Source organism: Danio aesculapii, chromosome 13, assembly GCF_903798145.1.
Source record: "Danio aesculapii chromosome 13, fDanAes4.1, whole genome shotgun sequence".
In the NCBI taxonomy this organism is placed as follows: domain Eukaryota; kingdom Metazoa; phylum Chordata; class Actinopteri; order Cypriniformes; family Danionidae; genus Danio; species Danio aesculapii.
Window position 1 is genome coordinate 27,252,567 of NC_079447.1, and position 20,886 is coordinate 27,273,452.

General features: G+C 35.3%; 1 protein-coding gene across 3 annotated transcripts; it reads left to right on the forward strand.

The window, feature by feature from the left end:
• The first annotated feature begins 1,647 nt into the window (after nt 1–1,647).
• On the forward strand, nt 1,648–20,669 carry papolg (poly(A) polymerase gamma). 3 transcript variants are annotated; one of them, XM_056470698.1, is made up of 22 exons: nt 1,650–1,831; nt 3,277–3,444; nt 8,088–8,154; nt 8,235–8,316; nt 8,412–8,521; nt 8,615–8,668; nt 8,760–8,871; nt 10,396–10,485; nt 10,742–10,880; nt 11,035–11,107; nt 11,203–11,323; nt 11,406–11,490; nt 13,920–13,973; nt 14,096–14,215; nt 14,876–14,985; nt 15,070–15,191; nt 15,296–15,459; nt 17,292–17,398; nt 17,529–17,722; nt 18,355–18,435; nt 18,588–18,647; nt 19,323–20,669. In XM_056470698.1, the coding sequence occupies exons 1-22, from the start codon at nt 1,818–1,820 to the stop codon at nt 19,419–19,421; spliced, it is 2,226 nt and encodes a 741-aa protein (XP_056326673.1). In that variant the 5' UTR covers nt 1,650–1,817; the 3' UTR covers nt 19,422–20,669. The 3 variants fall into 3 exon arrangements, with proteins under 3 accessions (XP_056326674.1, XP_056326673.1, XP_056326672.1); XM_056470697.1 differs by having other exon boundaries at nt 1,650–1,796; XM_056470699.1 differs by lacking the exons at nt 11,035–11,107; nt 11,203–11,323; nt 11,406–11,490; ... (8 more) ...; nt 18,588–18,647; nt 19,323–20,669 and having other exon boundaries at nt 1,648–1,796; nt 10,742–10,884.
• The last annotated feature ends 217 nt before the right edge of the window (nt 20,670–20,886 follow it).

The window sequence follows — 20,886 nt, forward strand, 5'->3', positions numbered from 1 at the left end:
ATGCAATGTAACTAAATCCAACAAATGAACCATCAAAATTAAGTGTGACCAAACAAAAAATGTATACATTTAAAATTTTTAACCATATGTATGATCATTTATAATATTTTATAATAATTTTTACTTTACAGTATAAAATGGATTGTCCTACAACAAATATAAATTTGCCTCATAAACTTAGTTATACTTTATTGTCTTTATTATTTATATATTATATGTAATATATATTATATAACTTTTATTATCACATTAATTATTTATTCAATTATTAATTTTCCTTCAGCTTAGTCCCTTTATAGTCCCTTTTTAGTCTACGGAATGAACCGCCAACTTATCCAGCATATGTTTTACACAGCAGATGCCCTTCCAGCTGCAACCCAATACTGGGAAACATCCATAAACTCTCACATTCACAACACCCAATTTAGTTTATTCAAGTCACCTATAGCGCATGTGTTTGGACTGTGGGGGACACCGGAGCACCCAGAGGAAACCAACAAGAACACGGGGGGAACATGCAAACTCCACACAGAAATGCCAACTGACCCAGCTAAGACTTGAACCAGCAACAACCATCTTGCTGTGAGGCGACCACTGAGCCACTGTGCAGCCCGCTGAATTATTTATACTGATTCATAAATTTATAGGCCTATTATTTTTAATTCATTATACATTTTTTTTTTCCAAAAAAGATTTATCATGACTGCTGACCATGACTGTTTTTATTTTTATTGTTTTTTCATGGTATAAAAATAGTATAGGTCTATTTGCAAATGCCAATTTCTATACTTATTTCTGTGGCACACCTAAAATGTTTTACTAGAATCAAGTGCATAGTAGTAGAAACGAAATCATCTAAGAAGGCCACCTTATTTAAACCTCTGTAATCCAATTAAAACACAATGTTAAGGTCAAAAGTGATGCCTGAGCCCTTCAGATGGTAGTTTTTCACACTAATTGGTCTAAAAGATCATTTAAAGTCATTTATAAACGGTTTAAAATCTACCAATCTACTCTAGGCACACAAAAAGGCAGAAGGCCTTACTGCAATCAAGAAAATATCACAGAAATGCTAGGCTATATTACATGACACAAACAAATACTGCCTAGCAAGAAGTCTTATGATAAAAGTAATAAGCATTTCTGTTCGGTTTTGTTTAACTCTCATGATTATATGTTAATCTGCGTGCTTTCACGTGCCAATACTAACCAATTAAAATTATAGAATTGGCTAACTTTATGTCGAAATCGGTTAAAATAGGACAAAACATTTCAGAGTGTTTACTTACGGAACGCTGGTCACGTGACGAGCGAGGGCATGTTGTCAGTCACAAAAACACTTGTATAAATAATTCTTTAAATATTACTGTCACTCTGTCAAACATTACAATTCCAGTGAATAATATATTACAATTCGATTTAATTTTCAAAAATAAATCCACTCCAACACACAACGAGACGAAAACGTACTTGTAACCTTGAATCCTCTTTTACTAGAGAGAGTCGTTTTCTTTGTTAAATAATAAAACACTTGTTGATAGTTCTTCTGTAGGCTAAGCTGATCTGCGCTCAGTCTGGTCCAATAAAACCGTGATTGATATTTGAAAACATTCATACGGTGGCGTCGGGGCGCAAAGCACGTCGGGATATGTCTGTCCGGTGGGCGCCATATTGGAGCAGCAACTATTGTTATAAATTGAGACGGGGCTGCTGCTGGCTGAGTTTACATGTTTTTTGCGCGTTTGTTCTGAAAATATTTGGATATTTCTACGCAAGGTCATGAGAGAGATGTCAGCGTAAGTGTTCCGTGCCTCACAATGATGTTATGTTGGTAAGCGAGTTAGTTACTCAGGATATATGCAAGGCTAGGCTAGTTTAGCCTGTTTATTGAGATAACGGTCAGAGAATGCAGGCTGTCGCGGATAAGCGGCCTAAATGTGTGTTTTTAATCCAAAATAAACAATCGCAGTAGTTACAGATGTATAGTACACGATTGTTTGGTGGTTTGAGTTGGAATTTAGTTTTTCTGTCGAGTTAATCAAGTCATCTTGTCTTTGTTTACACGCACATATTGTGCAATGCTTGTACATGTTAGCGCAGATCTTTCAGCTGTTGTTTACGCTTCAAAAACGCAGTGTATTCGAATGCACAGGTGTGGTGGGGTACATTATGTAAATGCAACATGAATTTGATGTTCCCAAGTTCACCATGAACCCCTACAAACACCCCATTTATTAAGTTGCAAATACAAATGCATGTACATATAATTTCTCTAAATGGCCAAGTACGATGTGAACATTGTCGTGATCTTGTGTGTGTCTCTTACGTGCTCAGATAATATTATAAGTGCTCCATGTAGTATTTACTTGTATTTTAAAGTGTGCGTGTGTAACATGCATGCTTTCATTCAAACGCATATCAATGTTCATAGCATTTAACACGCAAACAGTAATTTATAACTATACATTTTAACAAACAATATTACAAAGCACATTTGACTTATTTGTTTCATATACAAATGATTAGAGCACTGTTCTTGTTCTACAACAAACTTGGTTATTTGCTCTCTAGTTAGCCAGTATTGTCTTAAGTTTTCTGTGAATTGCTCATCTTTTAAAGTATGTAACTTGAGCCAAATATATTGTTGATTTTGGTCAAGTTTTCCAAGGGGAAAGAAAAAAAATGTATGTGTGTATATGTATATATATATATATATATATATATATATATATATATATATATATATATATATATATATATATATATATATAGTTTTTTTTTTTTTCATTTACAAGTGTGTATTTATACTTAAAATTAACTAGAAATGAGCGTGTAGTGTTGGGCCTGTTGAACTCAAGATATTATAAAAAGTGCTACTTACTGGGAACCATCAATGTCTAATAGTGTTTATATAGATTTAAATATCTTAGTTTTGTGTTCTAAGAAGGAAACTCTGTAACACTTTTTTTATTTTGATGGTCCATTTGAGTATTAGTTGACCGTATGCTTAATATCTGCTGATATTGCTCCTTCAACAGACATTTAACTGACTATAATAAACTTTAACAACTTACATTAACCCCAACCTAACAGTCTACTTATAATTTAATGAGAATTAGTTGGCATGTAGATGCAATGTAACTTAAATTCAACAAACAGACCATCAAAATAAAGTGTGACCAGACGAGTGAGTCAAATGCTTAGGTCCTTCATTTTTTTTTTTTACATTTATCAGTATAGAATGTAACAGAAGTACTGTCCTGTTTTGATTCACAGGACTGGCAACAGTACGCTTGGCGGGCAGCAGCCTCGGAAACATTATGGCATCACATCTTCAATCAGCCTGGCATTTCCCAGAGAGATAGACAATATCTACACTCAGAAGCTCACTGAGGCTATGAAACCATTTGGAGTGTTTGAAGGTGAAGATGAGCTCAATCACAGGTGAGCTTTCAGTTGTGTAACTGCTGGTTTAGTCACTGCTTTCCAGAGGTTAGAGACCAGTGTTTCCCCTACCATTATGTTACGGGAGCGCCCCGCCCTCCCAACGGCTTTCCCCACCCCCTTTGAAGTCAAGTTAATTTTATTTTCTGTATAGAGCCAGTTCACAACTTCTCCTAATTAACAAGCGAAGTAGCCATATGTGTTATCTTACTTGCACAACGGCATGTTATTCCTGTCTCTGCTACATGGTTGCGCGTTTACAAATTTCTGCTCTCTGAATCGCGCACATTGAAGTTTCACACAGACACTCTGCTGTATGGGAGTGTGAGCCACACCTGACAGAACCAAAGATGCACATGCGCTCCCGTAGATTATGCATAGGCTACAGCAGCTACAGCACAGCTAAATGATGCGTGGAGGCTTGAACGATCAATGAGCTTGCATCACAGCAGCTAAAATATATAGATGCGGTGCGACCTGTTTATTGGTGTGACTTGTGCGAATGATGTTCTCTTTGTTGCAAGTGCAGCCATTGTATTTCAAGTGTTTGAGCTGCTGTAACGCGAGCAGATTGATCGCCCCTATGTAGTGTGTCATCTAACCTTATGACCTCTCCTTGAAGCTCCAGGAGTTTCCCATGAATTTACTCCTGCTCCCTGATCCCCAAAAATGAGTTAAAATACCCAGAAATCATGGCGACAAGAGTGAATAAGCAAGAGAACAGATCGTGAGAGGAACAGAGACGTTCTAAGCTTTATATTTCTTCGGTTAAATGAATAGAGCTGTAAAGACATTGTGAGTACAAGTCCCTCTCTCATTGAGTGATCTGCTGTCAATAGTTGGAGACAAGCAAAATATTTGCATGTATGCATGTATTTAGGCCTTTTTACATATAACAACTGAAAGTTCTGTATTTTTGACTATTGCAAGTTCACTTAAATCTGGCTGGAATTATTAGCTGAATAGAACTTAATTTATTTTTAAACATGAATATTTAATAATACAACTTCTAACATGTTGGAATAATCAGTTATAGGCCCCTATTCTTTTAGTAAATAAGTAATGGATTTATAGGTGTGCAATTTAAGTTATGCATCAAATATGCACTCCAAACTTGTGCTTGATAGAGACATGTTGAATTCATTTTTAAAGTGTTTGCAGTGTTTCCAAATGGCATTGTTTGTCATTTTACTTACCAATTTTTATATTCGTCTTTATTATTTTCTGTGGCGGTTCATTCCGCTGTGGCGACCCCTTTATAAATTAAGGAACTAAGCCAAAGTAAAATGAACGGATGAATTATTTTCTGTAAAGCTGCTTCTAGCCATAATACATTCATTCCTAAATGGTTATGAGACATGTTTAAAAGATTATATGCAGCATCCTCCATTTATTTTCTTAGTTAAGGCGAGATCTTCTCTTAAGGTTCATACTTAGAGGGAAATGTGCTTTTAAGCATTAGAATCGGCCGATCACCATGACAAGGAATAGGTGCTCTGCATTGGCTGCAAAAATCCTGATTGGAGCATCCCTAGCTTTGACCCAACTTGGTTGTCAAAGTGGCAATACTCCCCCTGGCTGTACAAGACTGATCTTAGTAAGCAAGTCAGTAAATACACATTTAGGAAAAAGTATACTTAAAGTCAAGTATAAAAGTTTACTTTGTTTAGTAAGTATACTAATATCAATGTACTAGTAGTGTACTAAAAATGTTCTTCCAGATGCCTAGAAAGATACACTGCAGTGACAAAAGCTGCACACTTTGTGGATAAAGATATAAAAATAAATGTTAATTTTTAGCTTGTATGGTTGTACAGTTCAAATAATTGTTCAGTTGTTTACTGCCGTCATAAAAAGAAACAAATATGTCCACCTTGTGTCAGTGTCAGTCTGAACAGCCCAGTGATCTGCTTCGAGTGATCAGCGTACTCAATGGTGCATACCTTGCACATAGCTGATATCATAGAGCATTTATATTTATGCGTTCTGTCTGCTTCTCAAGCAATAACACTTCTGAAACATTGGTGGGCAATGGGCTTTCTAAGCTCCTGTTTTGGACTGTTTGTTGGTCATATTATTTGTGGCATTTATGACATTGAAAGTTGTGTGATATAACTACAAAATCAACCGGAAATAGTATTGCTTGCCCTTCTCTATTGTGTAGAGCAGTTAAGCCAAACACAGCACAAGGGCCATCCACTTTGTATTGTAACAATGTTGGTAGTATGTGTAAACGAACAATGCGAGTCTTTCTCATTGTTCCATGAACCAATTTATCCCTGTTTACTTGTCAGCTGATGTCTGTCAGTTAACAACTTTTAGAAACTCATGCTTGTGCTTTTTCATCACCATGGCAATCGACACAGGCATTTGACTTAGTTCCTTTTTTAGCCGGCTGTAGTTTATTTTTTCTGTTTTATCAAGTCACATAGAACCTAAAATTGCTTTTCTTCTACATGTTATGGAACACAATCAATGCTAAAAATGGTGAAATTAAAAGCTTGGCAAAATGGCACTAACTGAAAAAAATGCATGTAAAAGTGGTGAGAAAGCAATCTATCGAATCCAGTGTCTGCAGTCTATTGCTTTTCCTGCAGCTCCTGGATGTATTGCCAAATTTGAACCACTGAAGTTATGGAAGCTAATTTTTGAGCTTAAAAGAAATTAACTGAAAATTGTGTTTTGAATATTATACTTTGTATTTTTAAATAGAGCTGAATTTTGGAAGTGAAATCTGGAAGTTGAATATGAAGTATTGAATTGAAATTTAAATAAACCGATATGTTACATTTCAAGACCTAAAATTACAAACAATTCAAGTCAGTAAAATGCAAGCAGTTGTTAATTCAATGTATTATTGTTTTCAGTTAGGGCTTTTCGACTAGCTTTTTGTTTCAATGCTTTTGGCATTGATTTTGTTCTATAACTCAGTGTTTCTCAACCACGATCCTAGTGGACCACCAGCTCTGCACATTTTCCAAGTCGCCTTAACCAAACACATCTGATTCAGATCAACAGCATGTTAGCAGAGAATGAAAGACTTGTAATGAGTGTGACTGGCAAAGGAGAAATCAAAAACATGCAGTGTTGGTGGTTTTGGAACCAATAGGAATGTGATTGAGAAACACTGCTATAAATGGTGCTTTTTTTAATCCCATCTAGCTTCGTTTTTTTTGTTGGTTTTTTTTTTTTTCACTAATGTTTAGACTGTTTACACCTCATAATAAGATGTATTTTGGTTAATCTGATCACAAATGGATGATGCTAAATGCAAATGTAAATGTGGCTTGCAACATTTTTAAAGGGATAGTTCACCCAAAAGTGGGGAAAAATATTTTACGCCACCAAGTATTTCAAAACAAATACTATGGAAGTCAATGGTTACCAGTGTCCAACATTATATTTTTTGTGTTCAACAGAAGAAAGAAATTTAAACAGGTTTGTGACAAGTAAAAGGTGTAAATTACAGAAATATTCTTCAATAGTTCATCAAAAACTATCTCCAAGTTTGACCACTACAGATATTTTTGTAAATGCATTTTAATGTTGCATGCGGTATAAACCCTGAAAATGCACGTGGAAGCAGGTGCTTGGTCACTTATCTGTTGCCTGAACTTATGAAACGTTTAACTACAGATTTGTTTAATCGCTGGCTCTGAAATTAATGAATTAATATGTGCAGGTAGTCATTAGTCTTGCTAGTGTATGCTTTGCTTGAATGTCACTGTGACCTCGCAGTAGCCAGTTGATAATCATGACACAAACACTGACCCTGAAAATCTTCCAGACTTAACGTTTTGTAAATTTGTCCCTCGGTGGCGCCATGAGAAATTGAGTTCTTTCTGGAAATCAGTTCAACTGTTATTTATACACAAACACATACTTACATTCACATCCTGTATACCTAGATCAGTTGTGGTAAAATCTTTTATGTACAGCTTTTTGCATCAAGAGGATTAAAAAAAATCTCATCTTGTCATGGTTTGTGGTTACAAAATAACTCTTCTGTTTAGGGTTGGGCGAAGTTGACCAATTTAACATCGTACAATGTCTAATTTGAAACATCGCGATGGAAGATGGCATTGTCGTTGTAGGCGGCAGTGAATTTATTATTCGTAGCCTACCGTTTCTACTATCTGACCCGCATGGTCTTTCTTTTACCCATAACCAAATCATAAATAAAGTTACACACACAATACCACTTGTCAATCACTTTTTCTTGTGGGGCTCTGGCATGAATAGGCTGACACACGTTACCTGATAGATTCAAAAGACCGAAGAGTCGTTAGATAGAAACTAGATGAATTAAATATCATGTTTAACAACTATAGGGAGATCAGTAAGGCTAGGTGAAACGCCACTGCGGATGTGGATCGTTTTCGTTCCAAAATGCCATTTTAAAACGAAGACGTATTCGTGTAAATGGGGCCGTGTGTATTTTTTTTAAGAGCGGGTTGCTGCTGGGGCGGGGCGGAGGATCGCGATGCCGGCTCAGCATCATGATGGCTATCAATGGCTATTAGCCCAACCCTAGTTCACTTGTCACAATTTTGTGTAGTTGACGACTTGGCGTCCTGCAGGTGAGCTTTTTGCATGTTCTGGGTGACTGATTTATTAAGAGAGTGATGTTTGTGTTTTTGTAGGCTTGCAGTGCTTGGGAAGCTAAATTCCTTTGTGAAGGAATGGATTTCTGAAATCAGTGAATCAAAGGTAAGTAAACCTGCAGGTCTCTTTGTTTGATCATCAGGTTACATGAGATGCTTTTCTAAATTGTTCCTTTTAATCTACAGAATCTTCCACCGTCAGCAGTAGCGAATGTTGGTGGCAAAATTTTTACGTTTGGGTCCTATAGGTTGGGAGTGCACACAAAAGGTACATTTGATGAGCTGCTGGATGCTAACTTGAGAGAGAGCCTTTGTTCAGAAACAGCACATGAGCCATTGCTAATCAAAATAATGTTTCTTCAGGTGCTGATATAGATGCTTTGTGTGTTGCCCCACGTCATGTTGAAAGAACTGACTTTTTTTCATCCTTCTTTGAAAAACTAAAACGGCATGATGAGATTAAGGACCTGCGCGTGAGTACTTTTTGATGTTCTACAAAGTTTGTTCCTCTGGCTTTTTAATGAATTTTTTTTGTGAATTTAATATTGTGTGAAATTCTTTTTCAGGCTGTGGAAGATGCATTTGTACCAGTGATCAAATTCAAGTTTGATGGCATTGAGGTAAATAATTGTTGGTAAAGACCTGTTTATGAAATCAAACCGGCTTGATATTTTGTTTTTAATCCCAATTTCCCCTGCACTCTCCACTCAGATTGATCTGCTGTTTGCTAGACTAGCTCTACAGTCCATTCCTGATAACCTGGACCTGAGAGGAGACTCTCTCCTCAGAAACTTGGACATCAGATGTATTCGCAGTCTTAATGGTAATTAATTTTGAAAAATGTTTTAGTATTAGGTAGGGCTGCACAATGTATCGTTTCAGCATCGATATCGCAATGTGCATGTCTGCAATAGTCACATTGCAAAGACATGCAATGTTGAGTCTGGATACATTTCAGTAGCTCCTGGTCAAGTATAATTCAATCAATGTATTATGTATTTATGCCAATAAATCTCTTACTTAGAATTTTTGTCTTGTTTCTAGTCCAAATATCTACGTTTCAAAGTGAAAACAAGATTATTTCACAGATAAAGGTGAAAACAAAATATTTGACTTGCTTTAATAAATTTTTAATATTTAGATTAGAAACGAGACAAAAAGAAAAGCATTTTTTGCATTGTGATTATTCAATTTCTGTACCTGAATACTGTTAGACTCTCCAGAAAACCATCAAATAGTGCTGTTTAAAATATCTTGTGTAAGTGTATTCATATCGCAATTATCACAGGAAAAATTAAATATCGCAATATCAGTTTTTTCCAATATTGTGCAGCCCTAGTATTAAGCATGAAGTGCAGCATATCCCTTTAACAAGAACATATGTTTGTTTTTGTTTTCATATAATTTTGAAGATATATTTTCATTTCATGTTCAAAACCTTTGTCATATCCACATTTGCTGTTCAGTGAACATACTACTTTGCTGTCAGTTTTTTTTTTTGGTCAATTTTAGTTGAATAAGCATCTCTCTCTCGCTCTAACAAAATATATATATTTTTTGTTTTGTTTTGCAATATTTTGAATGAATTTTAATGTATTCTCTTTATTTCTAAAGCTGTTCGGTGACCAAATATATTTATATATATTTTTTTATAAATCTGTTTGATAAGTTTAAATGTAAGTATACATTTCGGTTTTGTTGAAAAATGAATCAAAATATATTACATATTTACTAAGAAATAGATAAACATTTTTAAAATGGGGTGTACTCTATGCTGAACCCTGTAGATGTTTAGTGTAAAGTCTTTGATTTAGCTCAAAGGCATTTACTTGCCAACATTTATAAATGTATGAAGTTATAAATTGATTGTTTTAAATCATTTAAGTTGTTAAATTCTTAATTCTTTTTAAAATGAGAGTAAACCACCAGTAGGTGGCGGCAAATCATTGAGTGAGTTTTAATTTAACTTGAAGCCGGGTTTACTGAACACTGCTGTGTGAGTTGGAAATGTGCAACTGTATTTCTGAGATCTCTAGGACTTTTTAAGTTGCCAAAAATATACAATTGTGCATCTGCCAAACTGCATGATATGGAGTTTGATGGCCATATTACATTAAATTCATTACCAATATCACTGTTTACTTATTAAAATTAGAATGACTCTTGATGAAATGAATACTTCCCTAGTTTGGTGTTTTAATTGGGTACTTGTCCAGTCTGTCAAGTAAAATTTTCACCTAACCATTTAAAAAAAATGTGCTCATCTCATTAATGTCCTTATCACTTCAAATTGTTACATAGTCACATTTACTGTCTAATTATTTTGTGCAAAATTATTGTTTTGCAGGTTGCCGTGTTACAGATGAGATCCTATATTTGGTGCCTAATAAAGAGAATTTCAGATTAACATTAAGAGCGATTAAACTGTGGGCCAAACGTAAGTCTTTTATTGATTTATTTCCCTCCCTTTTCTTGATAAAGTGGGAAGTGGAAACTGTGGTTCAAAAGTGTTTCACACACAGCTCAATGTGTCCTAACGTGTTAACCACTCTTATATCTGCTTTGAAATGGAGACTTCTGATATCTTTTGTTCTCAATTTTAACTTGAATAAACATGTTAAGAATACATTTCACTGACATTCTCTTTCCCCCCCCCCCCCCTTTTTTTTTTTTTTTTTTTTTTTTTTTTTTAGGCCGTGGAATCTATTCCAACATGCTAGGCTTTCTCGGTGGAGTTTCCTGGGCTATGCTGGTGGCCAGAACATGTCAGCTTTACCCAAATGCTGTTGCCGCCACACTTGTGCATAAGTTCTTTTTGGTCTTCTCTAAATGGTGAGGTCATATCACACCAGGTTCCACATAGCGGAACTGAAACCTCACGTATCGTGTGCTAAAATTGTCTAGTCCCTATCATGTAGCAATGGAATGTCCTGTTTCCTTCCTAATTCTATTCGTATGCATTGGTCCTCTGATTTGACTTATTCAGGGAATGGCCAAACCCTGTGCTTTTAAAACAACCCGAAGACAGCAATTTGAATCTGCCGGTCTGGGATCCACGGGTCAGCACTCATGTTCATTGTGATTATATGCTGTTGTTCTTGGTTTTACATGCTTTCTGATTTGACTATACCATTGTTTGTTCTTTTGCTTACAGGTGAATCCATCAGACAGGTATCACCTAATGCCAATTATCACTCCTGCATATCCACAACAGAATTCCACCTACAATGTGTCCACTTCCACACGCACCATTATGAATGAGGAGTTCAAGAATGGTCCGTAACTGAAGTCAAACAAGGACAGCTTTGTCTTTTTACTGATCATTGAAATTGACCTCTGTAATATTTCTGGTTTTAGGACTTACTGTTACAGATGAAATTCTTCAGGGTAAAGCTGACTGGTCCAAGCTGTTTGAACCTCCCAACTTTTTCCAACAGTATAGGTACATGGATATCCGCAACGTCATATTCAAGATTTAGTTTTAAACATTCCACTTTTTCATAGTTTAGATGGTTAGCCCTGGCTAGTTCTAAAGCCCAGGTAAAACATGCCTAAGTTATCTATCTTTTCAAATATATTAGAACTTAACAGGAATTTTTCCATATACATACACTGTTTTACATAGTGTTGCATTCCTAAACCTTGAGGTAACATCTTCATTTGTGGTGTCGTTGTGAGTGTTTAGACAAACACCGCACACAACCTGTTTGCATTAAAGCCTCTGGAGTTGTGCATTTCTCTTATGAATTGCGGACTGTCCAATTAAGAATTTTCTTTGTAGAATGAGAAGTCTCTTCACTCCAGAGGTCTAGTTTTCTTTCCAGGGTGTCCATGAGATCATATTAAAAGATGATAAATCAATTTAGAAAAAATGAAGGCCCTAATAAGGTAATAAAGTCATAAATGCGTTCAGAAATGAAGTCTACACTGCACGCTTGCGTTTTTACATTTTTGGTCTATTAATCTAGTTAATATCATTCAGAAGGTCATGATTCGCACTCATTAAATAATTACTTTATATAGCTTTATTTTACATTCTTGGGAGATGCAAAACACAAACGTTTCAGCACAATGCCTTTCTCAATGCCTTTCCACTGCTGAAACATCTGTTTTGCTTCTCCCAAAAATGTAAAATAAAGCTATATAAAGTAATTATTTAATGCAGAGATGCCCAAAGTTGGCCCATTGTAAGCTTTGATGTGGCCCACCATTCCGTCTGAGAGGAGAGTGAAAATAATGGAGAGTGTTGGGGTGAATGCCTTTTAACACCGAGATCATCATATCTAATTTGACATGACTTAAAATACTGCATTGGTTAATATGAAGCAATGTTTTCTAGTCATTTTTAAGTATTATTAAATAAATTAGGAAATTACTTTTTCAGCTACATTTACATTCGGCCCACTAGCCTCAATCAAGTTTGGTTTTTGACCCTTCATAAGAAAGTTTGGGCACCCCTGATTTAATGAGTGCAAATTATGACCTTCTGAATATAGTCGTAAATGCCATTTCCAAGGTGTACAATTTATTATAATGTTTTAATTGTATATCTATTTTGTTCAAAAAAAAGTTTTTTAGATTTTGGGAGTTTGGTTCATTTGTTGCATCCTACTGGATTTGTCATCTCAACACTCACTAACTGCTGCTTTGGCATTAGTCTTGTATCAGTTTAAAGAGACTGATATGCTTTATACATGCATCTTTTTATTTTTCATTTGGGGCAAAGTAGAGTCATGTGATATATGTGCAGGGTGTTTTAAAGGATTAAAAGTTGATCAATCGATTTAGAGAAATTGAAGGCCCTTAAAAGGTTTTAAATGCTGTTGCAAGGTATTAAATTTTGCTTCATCGTTGATAATACAGTTGTATAATTATAGTTGTTTGCTAAAGTTTGAAATTTTGGAATGCTGTGTAGTTTTTGAAATCGATAAAATCCTGCTATATTTGGTGTCACTCTGCTTTGTTTACTGCAGTAACCAAGGCAGCACCATTATTTCGGCTGTTCTATAGGCGAAACCTTCTGGATTAACATTTTTATAAAGTATATTAATAATGTGTTTGTTTAGGATTAGTTTCCTACAATCAGTATTTAGTAAAAATGTTGCCAATGTTACCTGTTCAGACCTTAATGTATCAAGAGTCTTAAAAGGTATTGAATTTTACCCACTGATTTCTGATGTGGTATGTGTCTCCAACAAAAACCGAAAGAATGATTGCAAATTAGTCCTTTTTAATTCATCATAATCAGAGTCAGTTTAGTTGTGTCGTCTTACAATGAATATAGTAAATGCGATTTAAGTGTTGCTGATGTAACTGTTTAAAATGATGAGGTCTTAAAATGTATGGAAAGTCTTTAAAAGGTATTCACTTTACCTCCGTGAATCCAGTATTTACCCTTCTGTCACCGATTGAGGTTTTTATATATATATATATATATATATATATATATATATATATATATATATATATATATATATATATATATATATATATATATATATATATATATATATATATATATATATATATTTAATAAATATATATATATATATATATATATATATATATATATATATATATATATTTAATAAATATATATTTAATAAATAACTGCTGAAACTTACAGCTTGAACAGTGTATCTATACTATACAATAGTACACTAAACTGGTTTCCATTTGCTAAGCATCTAACTGTAATATTCTGACATTGCATTGTTTGACGCTGCATTGTTGATAACCAACAAGTGGTGCTAATCTTGCTTCTAAACTGCAAGTGTGAAGGCTTACTTTAGCAGGCATTAAAAGTGGTTCGCACAATGATAACCCAGGATTAAGTGCATTGTTAAACCCTAATGTGTGTTTTTGTTGCAGGCATTATATTGTCCTCACTGCCAGTGCATCCACTGAGGAAAACCATTTAGAGTGGTAAAGGCTCAATGCATTCTTAATTCTTACTATTAATTACATCTATTAAATGTTCAATTTTTGTGGCCGTTTTGGCTCAAGGGCAACAGAATGTTTGTATAATGAATTTCTGGTCTCTACAGGATTGGACTGGTTGAATCAAAGATAAGAGTGTTGGTTGGTAACTTGGAGCGCAATGAGTACATCACTCTTGCCCATGTCAACCCACAGTCTTTTCCTGGGTCAAAAGAGAACCGCAATGAGTAAGTTAAAGATCGGTTGGGGGTATTATCATAGTTGTCAGTAATTTCATGTTACCTTTATGGCATGTTGTGGTACAGTATTTTTTTGTTTTCTTTCAAATGCAGATTTTTTTTTTCACAATAAATTTATGCAGATATGTGAACACATTCGATTGCTGTTTTATTTGGGAATTGATGGATAAAAATCTAAATAGGATCTTATCTCAAAGCGTTCTGAATCTGACATGGATTTTTAATTATTTACCTTTGAATGATAGCTATAAATCTGCAGAAGTGGTTTGCATTATTTTCAGGAATCATTTCTTCATTTAGAGTTTGAATTTGATACTTTTTTGCCGTTTTATACTACATCTGATGTGGTTACTCTTTACATTAAGGTCGTGTTAGATGCATTAATAGATTTATTCATTCTTTATTAAAAGTTAAAGTATTTGATCATGTTTGTTAATGAAAATACAGTTTATTGTTGGTGCATGAATGTTAACAAGCATGAATTGGGATTTTAATAAGGCATTAGTAAATGTTGAACCATGATTAATAAATTCTGTACAAGATCATAATTGGTTCATGTTTTTGCACATTATTGCCCTCATATTCAGACTACTCAGACTCTTTAAATATAAAAATCTGCTTCTAAATGTATGTATTTTTATTTTGCAGGAATGATTTTGTTTCCATGTGGTTTATTGGAATCAGCTTTAAAAAACTGGACAATTCTGACTGTGTGAATATTGACTTGACTTACGACATTCAGTCTTTCACAGATACTGGTAAATTGCTCCTTTTTTTTAATTCTGGATTTTATTGAAGAAACTTGCCATCTTTTAATGTCCAAATATTGTGTTTTGTTGTAGTTTATAGGCAGGCCAGCAACATCAACATGCTGAAGGATGGCATGACTATTGAGGCCACACATGTGAAGAAGAAACAGCTGCATCACTACCTGCCTCCTGAGCTGGTGCAGAGGAAAAAGAAGGTAAAATCAAAGTCTAGAAGTAGGAGTCGATGCATTTAGTCTCTAAAGACATTATATATTTATTCCTTTTTTTTTTTTTTTTCTTTCCTTTTTTTTTATGGCAGAGTTTGGGAGATATAAACCGGAGCTCAAATGGGGGTGGGTCAAAGCGCTGCTCTCTGGATAGCAGTCAGCTGGACAGCTCCAGGGACACAGACATCGGCACACCATTCAGCTCTCCTACACCCATCAGCAAACCATGCCAGCCAGCCTCCACACCTGAAGACAAGTAGAGTCTAGTGTTTTCATACACATTTTGACAAATAGACATACATAGAAATGGGGTTACAAGCTAATACTAAATTAAGAAGTGCACAAATAAATAAGCTTGGTGCAAATGAGGCAGATATACTATACTATAAAACATGCATATAAACTATGTTGGAAACATTTTATTTAAAAAAAAAAATTCCTCTCTGTGTGACAGAAACCAATGTCCCAGCAAGCATTTTTTAACTTTAAAAGATGTCTAATAGACGTCTAAACATGGCCGTCTTGGCTAAAACGAGGCTAAATTTGGACTGTCAGTAAAAATCTAATAGACGTCTAGGAATAGGCCAAAACTAGACTAGTCATCAAATAAACAGAAATGAATGACTACACATATAAAGTCTATTTAATCTGTCTATTTGACGACTAGTTTTGGGCTATTCTTAGATGTCTAATAGATTTTCAATGACAGCCCAAGTTTAACCTTGTTTTAGCCAAGATGTGTACGTTTAGACAGCTGTTAAACACAAAATTGCCAAAGTGATTGGATAACTGAACTAACCAGTGAATCAATCTCTGCATATACAGCATGGAAAGAACCTTTTCTATAATGTTGCTATCCGCAAAGCACACACAACAAATCTGGACCAAAGGATTCAGAGGAAGTGTTCATTCTTGGCAGATTTGGTTTGATTCGTACGGATGCTGTTGCAGTTGCTCTGTCAATCTGGTTATTTGAGGAAGTGTAAATGCTGCCATCCAAACTATGATGTTTCTTTAACAAGCAAAGTGGGATCACTGAAATGCCCGCTTCTGTAAAAACATTAGTGTTGGTTAGACGGACTTGGGCTTTGGCAATTTGTCAACGGGTGAATTTCTGGTGTCGGTTTTTATACATTTTAATTTTAAACTTTTCAAATTTTCAGCTAATTTAACAAAAATCAGCAAGCTGCATCATTTCAGATGGTCAGTAAGTTCTGGTGCAAAATGTACATTTAGCTTGTAAACAGTAATGTGAGGGTTTGGTGGACCTGAGCTGAATGTACCATCTGTCCATCCATCTATCTATCTTTTGCCCAGATCAAACACTCCAACAGAACCCAACTACAAGTGTAGTGTAGTGCACATCCTAAGAAATTTATAAATGACTGCATTTTAAGTGACCAGCCTAAAAAAACCTGTTCATGAGGTAAAAATTGCATTTTTAAGTTATTCTATTGGCCTTGATATTCAGTAAGCTATTTAATGCTTTAGGGGTTGGCTCCGTAAATAAGATGTAAATATTACTCTAACTTTGTGGCAAATTATGAAGTCACAAGTTTCATGCAGGATGTCACAGTTGTTTTTCAGGGTCATACACATTTTATGGCCTAATTTTCATATTCATTAAATGCACAAGTCCATGTTTAAATGCAGTTACCTAAAATGTTGGTTCAAGTAAATATTAATTAAGACCACTTAATATAAAACTGGTATTGAAATTAATCGTTTGTTACAGTGCGCTTATGTACCTCCTTATTTTTCCATTTTTGTTCCTGTATTTAAAAAAAGACATACCTGTAATTTATGTAATTATATTTAATAATTACGCTGCTATCCAACCCTTACACCTTAACCCACCCTTAAATCTACCGCCAAAACGGTCTCTCCCAAATCCCACCTAAATGGCACCATAAGTTTTGTGCAAAACAAATTGAACACAAGAAGTACATGGTATTTACATAAAGTAAGTACATAGTTGTTATGGCTACTTTATAAAATGGGACCAAGATTTCTTACTATAAGGTTTCATAAAAAAGAATTAATACATTCCACTGCTTCTGTGTAAACGTTTTGTTTTTCTTTTGGAAGCTGTAGTAGCCCACCCCAGCCTCCAGTTCTTGAGTTTATGGACAGCCCACCAGCATCAGAACTGTCTCAACCAGAACAAGGAATGTCCATTCCAGTCATCGGCTCCAGTAAGTGTAATCATATCTTGTATTGTGGACTGACTTCCTGTTTTTCCTCTTAGGGAAACACATTTTAATGCGTGCTGTAATTTCTTTAATTTTAGTAAATTGCGTTCACTCCAATACGGTCTTCTTTCAGAGCCCATCACCACTCCAGTTGCCAAGCCCCCAACACCTCCAGCTGGCAACACTATTCCTACAGTGGTGGGTCGCAGTGTAATACCACGCCTTGCCGCTTCCTCCCCTGAACTGGCCAACAGTCTAAATGGAGCGCCAAAGAGACCTCACTCTCCATCTCTAGAGGATCCACCCAAGAGGCACAAAGACACAGAGGTACTCTGATCTGGTTTGCATTTGTCATCTCTTTCACAGACAATTTTTAAAAAGGGCCAAATATATATATATTTTTCATTCCCCCCCCCCCCCCCCCCCCCCTCCTGTCAACTTCGACGTTTAATTTGTTTATTTGAAGAGAAATTAAGATTTCAAATTTTCTTAAATTAAAAATGTGCTTTAACCTTTTAAAGCTTTTATTTCACAGCTAGTGGTAGACCAGCTAAAAAGTGTATATATGTTAATTATTTTTATTTCTAATTAAATAATTAATGAATTTACATTTATATATTTTATCTATTATAGACATTACAAGAAAATGATCTATTGTTTCACTTAGTGTGACACTTATTCCTTTGCTGGGGTCATTTAGAGCTTTTTGAAGCTGCATTAAAACTGTCATCTGGAAGATCAAACCACTGAGCACCTTAGAAGCCCGCTATTTGGAAGTGAAATATTGCATCTTTTTTGGTCAAACTTAATTTTTTTCATGACTAAAGACAGAATGTTTGACTACAAGCATCAGAATGTTGTTGTTGTTGTTGTTGTTGTATTGACCAAATGCTTTTAGAATTGAGTAATTTCACTTTAAGCCTGCCATGGTAAGTGGTTGACTATTTTTTTTGCTTCAGGTGTTCTCTGATGACTCTGAGTTTAAAGAGCCGTTTCCTCCCTCTAGCAATGGCTTGGATGGTGAAGAGGGACAAACAGTGGTGAGGGTTTTCCCCATGTTTATTGCTCAGGCTTCAGGTGTTGACCACAATTAGACCATTTTATTGAAAGTGAAACTTTTCTAGCATCAACAAAATATGACCTCATGCAATATGAGTGTGCAAAGAACTTTTTGTTGTTGTTGTTGATACAGGAGACTCTTGCAGCAACCAAAGCTATGCCAATACCAACAATTGATACATCAAGATCACAGGTAACTGACATGCAAAAAGTTTAGTTAAAATAGTTTGTTTGCCCAAAAATGAAATGATTAATTACTTACCCTCATGTTGTTCCAAACCTCTGACACCTTTCTTTGTCTTCAGAACACAAATGAAGATATTTTAAATCAGAGTTTTTTTTACCCTCCATAGATGGCCAATATCCCAAGATTTTTAAAGACTCTTTTAAAACATTTATGAAAGTGTAAGAACACTTTTGTGGCAAAAAACGGCTTGTTCGCCTCTGTCTTTCACCCTTAGTACACCAGTTGTCCGTTACACTGCTGGCTATAAGGGCAATACATCATACAGTCTGTTGTAAACGCACACACTAACAACTTGATGAAGAAAGGTTGTAGTTTACAGGTTTGTTTAGCACATAAGTGTTCTTGGAGATTTTGCAGATTTAAAGTTAAACCACAGAAGTCATGTGGAAGGTTTTCACAATGTTTTTAGTTTCTTTGCTGCACTTAGAACATCTTTGGTCAGTTCCTGTATATTGAGTCAGAAAGCTCCTGGATTTCATCTAAAATCTTCATTTGCGATCGTAGGATAAACTAAGGTTTAACTAAGGATTGAAACGACAAGAGAATAAGAATTTGTGGATGAGCTAAAACTTTAAAGTTCAATTGTATACTGAATTTTATTTATTTTTTGGTTAATTTTAGAGACTACCCAGCAATGAGCTTCCAGATGCATCTTCTCCAATCCCCACAAGCAACCTCCGTGTGATTAAAAACTCAATCAGACTCACTCTTAACCGATAACATTGAGCTTGTCTACAGGTAACTTGAGTTGTTACTGTTGCTGCCACTCTTTGCTTTGCCCTTTAATCTGTTTTTCCCCTCTTCTTGAACATCTGTCCACACAGGTTGTCCCTTAAAGAGTGGAACCCCACTTGTAACAGCAGTGCTGCTTTTAAACTGCTACTGATATTTGGCCGGTCTTCCTGCTTGTTACAGAATTAGTGTAAAGTATTGATTTTTTTTTTTCAGGTTTTTTTTTCTTCTTCTTTTTTTACTGTCATAATGCTTGCTTCAACATCTCTTTGAGCTTTTGAAACCGCTTGTACAGTAGATGTAGTTTGTATATATCTTTAAAACCATTGTTAGTCTTTCTATGCCACCTTAATGTAGTTTTTATTAACAAAAAAAGAGAAAAAAAATTGTCCTGTTTGTCACTGTAAATGAGATTCGTCGTCGTTTGTCTAAAGGGTTTTCCTTGCCGTCTTTTTGTAATCGCTGTGTTGGTTCTGGTACAGTTTCTGGGAGGACCTTTTGTGTGGGGTGTGAATGCGTGTGTGAGTGTGTAGATGGACCAGCGTTAGTAACACAAAACCATGACTCATCACCTAGCATAAACTCTGCTGCCACTTCATAGTTTTGTTATCCGCTCTGTACAGAAGAGCAAAGTTGGATCTGAAGTTTGGGTTTGTTGGGCCAATATTTTCAAGGCAGGTTTGGTTTTACAGTGAGGTTGCAATTTATTTGTGGGTCAGTGTTGGTTTTTGCGAGTGCATGTGCATGATTGTAATTCCCTTCATCTAGGGCATCATCCCTGCGCCTCCCATGGAGGTCTGAATGACAGAGTCTCCCGAACTTCAAGAACAGAGACTAAATGAGATTTCTGTCCTCTTTCCATCACCCCCCCCCCCCCCCTTATTTGTTTTGGCCGCTCCCTCCCCCCCTTTCATTTCCACAACTAACTGTCTTGCCCTGTTGGGGTGTACAGACAAAACAAACTTCTTATTCTTTTTGGGGTTTCTTAACATTTTATTTATTTGTACCATTATCATTTTTATATCGCAGGTATTGCAGTTGAACTTGTTCTTCTAGAAATTAATTTCATTGCTCAGTTCCAATCTACCTGTTACCTTTAGGACAATTTCCAAAAAATATATATCTACTTGTCATATTCTTTTTGTAGGGCAAAAGTTGTATTTGAAAGGGTATTTTTGTATGTAATGTAAACTGCCTTCTTTACATTAAGAACATAAAAATTCACAAAACCCCAAACAGGCTTCTGTCTATTTTTTGCATCTGTATATATTCTCAAAATATATATTGTATATATTCTCTAATATACTGTCTTTGCATGACAACAAAAATGTAGGAAGTTGACCTTGCTTTAAAAAATTGAGAAACTATTGCCTTTCGAAGTACTGTACTTCATTTTAAGTGAGCATAGTTTAAAATGGTTTGTATTTACAACTCCTTAATAAAGTTACCTTCA